The sequence below is a fragment of the Lycorma delicatula genome, chromosome 4, assembly GCF_047948215.1.
Source record: "Lycorma delicatula isolate Av1 chromosome 4, ASM4794821v1, whole genome shotgun sequence".
Lineage (NCBI taxonomy): Eukaryota > Metazoa > Arthropoda > Insecta > Hemiptera > Fulgoridae > Lycorma > Lycorma delicatula.
Genome location: NC_134458.1, coordinates 115,303,249 through 115,313,088, shown reverse-complemented (window position 1 = coordinate 115,313,088; position 9,840 = coordinate 115,303,249). Strand labels below are relative to the sequence as shown.

General features: G+C 29.9%; 1 protein-coding gene across 3 annotated transcripts in view; it reads left to right on the top strand.

Annotated features, from left to right (window-relative positions):
- The first annotated feature begins 4,751 nt into the window (after positions 1-4,751).
- LOC142323780 (uncharacterized) overlaps positions 4,752-9,840 on the top strand; it is an 85,234-nt gene continuing 80,145 nt past the window's right edge. Inside the window, exon 1 of one of the 3 annotated variants that reach the window (XM_075363980.1) lies at positions 4,752-4,932. In XM_075363980.1, coding sequence (XP_075220095.1) covers positions 4,910-4,932 — 23 coding nt within the window. In that variant the 5' untranslated portion in view covers positions 4,752-4,909. Of the gene's footprint in view, positions 5,238-9,840 lie in introns of all 3 variants that reach the window. The other 2 variants (XM_075363983.1, XM_075363981.1) reach the window with 2 other exon arrangements.

Below are 9,840 nucleotides of genomic sequence, written 5' to 3'. Positions count from 1 at the left end.
AGCGAGGGCAGCCGAAACGCGTCCTACGGGCGCGTCGAAGGCTATTTTTAATTATGAAGATAAACTCCTCTGTAACAATGCATTAAATATCCCAAAATAGTTTTTTTCGTTTATAAGAACAGATTTGGAGAAAAATTGGTTAAGATTTGATGTTTAAATATGTAAAGTGAAATACTCCGACGTAACCATAAAGTGTAGCCTAACTCAAATTTTATTCACATCAATTCTTAATTGTTCTTAACCTCGCTAGTGTGATGTATTTTTTTTTCATTTGTTAACGGTGTTGGGGAGAAATACCATTACGTACCCCCCACAAGTGGGGGAGTGTCGGACTCGCACAGGTTCGGCTAGATGTTGATATTAAGAGCTTATGTGTGCCCGCATCCTACCGACTAAAACTTCTATATCACCGTTCCTCCCCACCCGAGGTTGGATCCGCAGTTAAGCAATACGCGACCCCGGGAGTGCCTTTGAGCTCGGGGGTCAAGAGACCCCGTGCCTTATCATTATCGCCCATCCACGCAAGCGCGGGCGAATGACGGCTTCGCAGAGGGCTGTCTATTGCCCCTTCGCTATTGTTACAAACTGAAAACGGAACACTTACATCTAATAGAAATTGAATATGAAACTAAGCCTCTTTCAAACAGCAGTCTTGTTTGAAGACATCTAATTCTTCACCAGATTTTCCGTTTTCCTACACCCCTGTCAACCAACACTCGAAAGAATCGCCGGTGACTATGAAGCGTAATAAATCGCTCCATCATAACAGTAAAAAATTCGCGAATGGTGTAATTATACTCTATTCTTATTTTAAACTTATTACAATTCTGGAAAAATGTCGGTCGATAACTGAAATCATTCATGCAACAACGCCCAAACATGGCGAACACAGTGAGAAAGGTTATTAGAGTATTTTTTACATAAGTATATTTGTTTTTTAGAAAATTTTACGCTAGATTAAATTTTGAAGTTAACGATTAATCAAAAGGATAGTTTTTTTTTAGTTTTTTTTTTTTAAAGTAATTTCAATAACAAAATGAAATGACGTACATTAAAACTGACTGGGAAATAAACAGACCTCTCTAGTCCTATTCTTCACACTTTATATGAAGCGAACTATAGTGCTTCAAAGTATTTGTCGGTAATATAACGCAATTAGTATAGCTGTTTAATATTTGAGTCGAGAGCGAAACCTTAGTTATTTTTAACTATAATTATACTATAAAATTATATAGTATAATAATATACTACAATTATACAAATTGTAATAAAGCTTTGCGTATGTAAATATATAATGTAAAATTTAAAACTGAAACCAAATAAAATGCTAATCTATTTATTTTATGAAACTTATATTATCTTAAAATTAAATTATTTTTATTTCTTTTTTATGGAATTGTTACATATAACATAAACAAAATAAATCTGCAATATTTAAAAATAGAATCTAACAATAGTGTAACAATAACTTCTGCATAATAATATTTTTTCTGGTCCGTAAAACATTCTTGTGGACAGGTTTTACGCATAATCTTAATTTTAATTTTTTTCTTTAGGGTTTTTACCCTGTACGCTATAAATAGATATTTTATTGAAATCGATACATAATTACTAATATATATTAAATAGATCTGTCAGGAATCGGATAGGTGTGATAATCTTTCTTTCTTTTTCTTTCTTTTTCCTGTTTAGCCTCCGGTAACTACCGTTTAGATAATACTTCAGAGGATGAATGAGGATGATATGTATGAGTGTGAATGAAGTGTAGTCTTGTACATTCTCAGTTCGACCATACCTGAGATGTGTGGTTAATTGAAACCCAACCACCAAAGAACACCGGTATCCACGATCTAGTATACAAGTCCGTATAAAAATAGCTGGCTTTACTAGGACTTGAACGCTGGATCTCTCGACTTCCAAATCAGATGATTTGGGAAGACGCGTTCACCACTAGACCAACCCGGTGGGTTAGGTGTGATAATCTACAAATAGTTAAAGGAACTGTTCTTTGCCTCGAAGGAAACTATAATCACAAAATAAAATATTAATACATATAAAAAAAAACAGAGAAGCGGTTGAGCTTTTAACGAAGGAGCGGCAAACGACGCATCAACGGTGGAGGGCAGGAAAAGAAAAGGAAATTGTTATTGAGGAAGAACGGACTCGCGTATTTCTCAATTGGCAGCCTCGTGAGAAGAGAAAACAAGGAGGAGATGAACCGCCAGACTCGTCCCAGTGGTCTGACCGTGAGTAATGCGCAAGTAGGGGGGAGTCGGGTATTTCGTAGCCCATTACCTGTCCAGACACGGATACTACCGAGCCTACCTGCATAATATAGGCAGGACCGAATCCTCAGGATGCTTATATTGCCCTGCATCAAATGACAATGCCGAGCACACATTCCTTGAATGTATCAGGTCGGATGTAGAACGAATGGCACTGATGGACAGACTGGGAGCCGTGGAGCCTGAGAACATCGACAGTGTGATGCTCCAAGACCCGTCAGGTTGGGCAAGGCTGGCCCAATTTATCGAGACCTGAAAGGAAAAAGAGCGAAAAAAGGAGGACTTGAATCTCTCCGATAACACCGGGCTAAGGAATAAATCTGAACAGTTTGTCGCCTTTTTAGGCACAGATGGAAAGGTCAGATCCGATGTATGTGGTAAACGAATCCGAGACAGATTCGTGGAGCCAAAAGTGATTTTTGAGTGGTTAGTCCGTGAACGGGAGTCCGTTGCACGTAAATGGATTTTCACCTCCTAAAAAAAAAAAAATATTATTATCGTTAATAGTTCTAGAGATACAAATAAATAATGCATCACTATAAGACATTAAAAACACCCATATATTTAAATTAACATATTCCATAACAAAAATATTTCTTAACATAAAATCACGCAAGAAGTTACATAATCCTGCAATTCATACACACATATATCTCTTTTTTCTTCTAAAAATGATACTAAAACAGTACAGATACCTGATGCGTTTTCACAATACATTCGTACTATAACTATTATTTATGTACGCAGTAAAAATATGTATTAATTTTGTATGTGTGTGTAAGTATGTACTCGGGAGCGAGTACATACATCTGGATTATATTAATTTATCACATTCTACTTAAATAATCAACAAATAATCAAATAGTCAAATAATCAACAAAAACCAGTAACATTAAGTAAACATATATATTATATAAATACAAATACATACGGTCGAATTGAGAACTTACTGTTCTGAAATCGATTAAAAAACGACTATTTTGTATTATAGATTATTGTTTATATTTCTGAATGGAAAAACAACAGTCATATTTTTATGGGCAACGTATACACAATACGTTTTGTTTATCTGTTGGTGGGGAAGTGGGTGTTGCCTAAAATACAGAATTTTAATAAAAAGATGTGGTATCAATGAAAATTCTATTTAGTATTCTATTATAAGTGAAGGATTGGTCTCATTTCACATACTAGTAATGGGTGACACCCAACTTTATACATCCATTTATTATATATATATATATATTTATTTATTTATTTTCCTAAGTGTACGTTGCCATCTATTCATCAAGTGAACAATAAGCAACCTTCCCACAGTCCAGTGAGATGAGGATGAAATGTATGACATGTGTAGTCTTGTACAGACTCAGGCCGACATTCCTTAGATGTGTGGTTAACTGAACCCCAACCATCAAATTACACCGGTATCCTCTGTCTAGTATTCAAATCCGTATAGAAGTAACTAACTTTTTCTAGGCTTTGAACCTCAGAACCTTCGCTTTCGAAAATCAGCTGTTAAACAACTGATTTGCGACGACGAGTTAAGTACTAGACCAGCCTGCTGGACTAAATGTATGTACATATATAATATATATATATATTTTTTCAGTTCTTTTTCTATGGAATTTATTTTGCAATTAAATTTTATATACTAAAATTATACAGATATATATTTACGATCTGAATCACCTTATATCAGTCATTAGGATGGGAAAATACCTCTCTATAATTGTACAACTACAATTGTACAATATTTTTTCATTTTTTGTGAAATAAGGATTGATCGTTGTAAGTGACATATCGTTTGAATATTGTATTGTGTGTCTTTAGAAGCAATTTATTGTAATATAAAATTTTTTAAGCGACCCGCTGATTATTTTTGTAATTAATATTGTTAATTATGACTGCTCGAAAATTTTATTTATTTTTTTATTCTCTGAAAAATGAATGCACTCTGAAACGTAAAAAAAATAGTTTATATCATGAGGAAGTAACCGGCTAAAAATAATTTAAGAAAAAATGATAAAATTTCATCTAAGAAGTTTAGTCAAAGATGATGAGGATGCTTTGGTATATTGTCTAGAAAAAAAAACAAATTAAGTTAATGAAATATTTATTATAGTTTTGTATAAAAAACCAAAGATATATCAAAAAATCATTTTCTGATTATTTAAAAACTACATTTTTATTTTATTTAATAAATTATTTCTACTAATTTATGATAAAATTAACAGAAGGCTATCAATGGATGATCTTAAAATGAAAAAAAAAAATATATTTTTATATATACAGATGCTGATAAAATTAATATTTATCATTTAGTATAAATGTAAGCATAAATAGCTGAATACAAATATCCATTTAATCCTTACACGTTAACTGAATAATTTTATTACAGTTACATTCACTGATTCGCTAAGTTTCTAATTTTTTATCCGGCATCACCCCACCACAAGTTTATAACGATAAACAAGTTCCGCTTTCTTTTGAAATGTCCTCAAAAAGGATGGAGTAAGTAAGCTAACAGACCAGTAGTAATATCTTTGTCTTCAGTCGTGCGAGAGTACGCGGCGGTGGTGGCAATTCAACCTGAATCATTACTGTATGTGTATATATAATCGTCACGAATGTTATGTGAAGGAGTGCTACAGTATTTTTATTTCTATTATCCTTACTAGTATTAGTTTACCGATAACTTTATAGAGAGCACCACTATTAACAGTAGTTATTACAGTTCGTTATGTAAAAATCCCGCGATCAGTAAATTAAACAAAATTGTTAATATAATAAATATTACGTTATCATTATTTAATTAGTTACCTGTCTACTTATAACAAACATCGTCTCTGTTAAACGAATACTTCTACTCTGGATTAATTAGCTTATTTTTTCTTATTTTTATTATTGTGTGTATGATCTTTTAAATTAATATTTAGAATAACTTCGGGTATTATTGTAAGTAGTAATTTTTTTTTACATTTGACAAATACTTTTTTCATTTAAAAATTGTTTTGTATTTTTTAAAATCCATATTAAAATAAAATTATGTAAGTAAAAAATATATCGATTAACCGGAATAATCAGAGCCTATTGAAGATAATTTGAAATTTTGAATTATCGTAAAATATTTTAAAATAAATTATTTTAATAGCTTTTTTTGTTTTTTAGACTTAAATATTTACAATCTGTTCTTTGGGAGCAATGAGCAGATTGTGTTGAATGACTATAATCAATTTGAAGGAGAAAAAGCCCAGCTCCTCTACATTCGTTTTATTCTGGCTAGCATCCTGTAAAAGCTGCCGATGTATGATAAAATTTTTTTTGTGAAAAAAATTCCATTCTCAACCGGGATTTCAAGTCTAGAACCTCCGAATGAAAAGCAGAAACGCTATCAATCTGGCTCGAAGATCGACTTAATAATATTAAAAATATAATATTTTATACACAACTTTCAATTTTTTTAATAAATAACATTCTTCCTACTCTGGAAAAAATGTTGACTTTTTTGGAGGTCTGATTGCTTAAAAATGTTATGAATTGGTTTCTGAATAATTAAGGTTTTATGAATTATTATCATCACTAGATTTATATAACAAATAACATTAACATCTACACAACATTAACCACACACATACTTACATACGAATATATATTTTAAATATTCTTAATTACTAAAATATATAAAAATAAAAAACTTATTAGGTATTTGTAAACATTAGCAATTTGTAAACATTTATTTATTTAATAATAAAGACTACATAACATAGTTTATTTATCTAGAAAAGTGGCTACAATTTTTTTCTGAATGTAATTTTTGTTTACATTAGAATAATTAAAAGGAAAGTTTTTTGTCATATTTAATTTAATTTTAATACATATTTTTCCAAAAAATATTTTCAACTTAAATGTTTTATACAAACATTTGTAGTTTTGTTTTTTAGTAAACATTTACTCAAAACTATTGAATAGTTAGTGTAATTTTTAAAGATTAATAATTAAACCAAAATAAGATTATTCATAAAAAAATGAATGATGGGTATTAGAATTACAAAAAGAAAAAAGTTCAAGAATGATTAAAAAAGAGATTCATGAACGAATTCTTTTTATGGTTTTTTTTCAAAGATTGTTTAGCATATCTTTTTTGACTGATGACTTAATTCACCACGGAAGCTTACAAAGAGCTTTATGCGTGGGATTGTGAATATGAAAATTTTTATCGTATGAAAAATGCTATGTCTGACCGGAATTCGAACCCGGGATCTCTGGATGAAAGGCCGGATTATTCAAATTCTAATAGGCGCGATTAATTAATTCTTTTTATTAAAAAATGACTATGAAACAAAGTTTTTTTAGAAAGAAGGATTAAGATACCCTCCATATTCCCGGCAGACACGTATTAGGATCTGACTTACTGTTATAAAAAGAAAAATTGGTACAATGAAATCAATGATAAGAAAATGGTAAGGTAGATGAAAATGAATGATGATTTATCTAAAACAGCGAACAAACAAACTCACCTAATCGATGACTTCAAGGTTCCTTCCAGGTACCAGCCAGCAGATGTCAATATCGCCCGCAACCCTTAGAAAATTGTATTAGTAACAATAATTTTGGGTTGTAAAAATAATTATACTTAGTAGAACAATTACTTTTCCTTTAAAAACAAAAGTACATGGTTAAGCCTAGGGTTCGTAAAAGAAAATCCTGAAAATTCCAAAATTATATGTCATAAGACTATAAACTGTTTGATCAAAATCCATTCCTAGAGAAAATACGAGTAAATAGCCTTCTTGGTTGTGTTAATTAATATTTTTTCTAGTTTTCAAATGAACAACCTAATTAAGTAATGTTATTAGATAGGCTTATTAAATACACTGCTGCTCGTTAATTCTTGCGTAAATATCCTGTAATATTAAGTAAATGTAGATATTAGAATAAATTATAATTACTGATGTTGAGTGATGAATTTTGTAATGTATGAAAAAAGCCAAAAATTTATCAGGATTAAAACCCAGAACTTTTCAGATGAAAAATTAAGACATTAGGACTCTTGCCATGAAATCAATGAAATTGTAATAGATTTCTAACGTATTTTTTATTTTCCTAATGTGTACGTTGCAATCTATTGCTAGTGAACAATAAGCAACCCCCCCCCCCGCACGGGCCAATGAGATGAGGGTGATATGTAAATGAAGTATAGTTTTGTACACTCAGGTCGACCATTCCTGTGATGTGTGATTAATTGAATCCCAAACCACCAAAGTACACCGGTATCCGCTGTCTAGTATTTAAATCCGTATAAACAACTAATTTTTATTAGTTTTTGAACCTCAGAACTTCCGATTTCGAAAATCAACTGTTAAACAACTACTTGCAACAAAGAGTTAACCAGTAGACCAGCCCGATGGGCTAATATCTAAAATGTTATTAACAAAATCCCTGGTAACAAAATATACTGGTAAAAAGAGAAACTTAAAATTGTGTGTTGTTTTAGTAAATTAATTACAAATTATTATAATAAAATGATTTTATATATTTTAATTATATATACTGCTCCCGACAAAAATAGCTAGAATAACTATATTAAAGGGGAAATTATAGTGATCATGTCAAAGTGGGGTATCGGGTCTTTATGTTTTAGGGTTCTACTAGTATATATAAACTATATTTATTATAACAATAAATGTAACATTATTTTATTGTAGGCTAATAGATTATTGATTAATAATAAAATTACTTGATAAATATTATACAGTATTCATTCATTTAAATTAATCATTAAACTCCATTTATATTAAATAATATTCCTCATTTAAAGATTTGGGGTTCGATTAACCACATGTCTCAGGAATGGTCGGTCTGAGTTTGTATAAGACTACACCTCATTTACATGCCACAGCTGTATGACATGTCTGTGTACATTATTTACATATCATCTCATTGGGCCTTCGAGGGGGAGGGGAAGTTTTTTTATTGTTCACTAGTTGAACAGATTGCAACGTATACATTAAGAATAATACAAATAATAAAAAATTATTGTTAAATTATAAATTAATTTTTTAAATAAATATTGAGGACATAAACATAAAGTCTTTGTTATAATTATTTTTATTTATAATAAATAACAATATTTCACTTAAACGGCCTAATTATTTCACATAGGTTAACAGATGCATAAGTATAAAACGCTGTTAATATATAGAAAATTAGCCTACTTAAAATAATTTATTATCAAAAAAAGAAAGAGAATAATAAATAATATTTATGTTTTATTTCTTAAAAATACACACATAAACAAAAGAGTAATATCCCAGGGTTAAGTTGTAGAGGGATATGAGTAAAAAAATTTCTTTTAAGATAATTTTTCACGTGTAAATACAACAAAGAAAAAGCAGTACAAATTATAAATAAAGTGTAAAAAATTAAATAAAATTATTTCCTGAAGAGCAATTCAGAAAGTATCAATACATAATTTTATTTTAAACAGATTCGGATGTTTTAACAAGGCAAGATGAGAACGTATATAAGTCCAAAGACTTAATAAACTGTTACTACAAAATTTTTCTGTAGCCTTCCTGCCCAACTAAAGCAGTCGATTAAGTACTTTATTAACTGGTAAACTGGCAATTATTTATTCTAATTTTATCAAACATGGCCCGTTGGTATGATTATACAATAAATAATTAAAATATAGAACCCACTTACCCACAAATATTTTTATGCGTTCAAGCGCTTTCGGAAACGAATTCCATCTTCAGGAACTTAATTTTTTTAATATATTATTCTTTAAAAAAACTAAAACTTTGTCGCCATAAGTAGAATTGTTATGTAAAGTATGTAAAATACATAACAGTGGTCGTCATGTGTTTAATATTGTGTCGACTTAACGTCTTGTCATTATGTCATTAGATAACGGTGGAGACATTCGTAATGACAGGACGTTAAGTCGACACAATTTTGAACACATGACGACCAATGTTATATATTTTGTACACTTTACATAACAATTCTACTTATGACGAGTTATATTTTTTTTAAGAATAATATTTTTTTTTAAATTTAAGTTCCTGAAGACGGAATTCGTTTTCGAAAGCGATTGAATGCATAAAAAGATTCGTTGGTAAATGAGTTTTATATTTCAATTATTTATTAAATTATTTTATTATTTTTATAATTTAAAAGATTTTGATAAAAATACGAGTAAGAACTTATAATAGTGAAAAATTTACTTTATTTAATTTGATGTGTCCCTTGCATTAGGAATATTCTGATGGAAAATTTAAGGTATAAATAAGTGGAAAGTATACTTTTACTTACAAAAACATGTATTATAAAAAGTTTCAAAATATTGAAAACTTTCATTACTTTAAGGGGTGGATTATAAAAAACGTTTTTGTTTAATACAGATTTCATTACAATTTTCTGAATGACGAATGATTCAGTAGAAGCCTTCAGTGTTCCTCCCGATACAATTATAACGTACATTTAAATAGGTTGTGCATAAAGTTGATTGGTACACATAAAGAGTATTATATTATGCACATTTCTTCAAAATTTA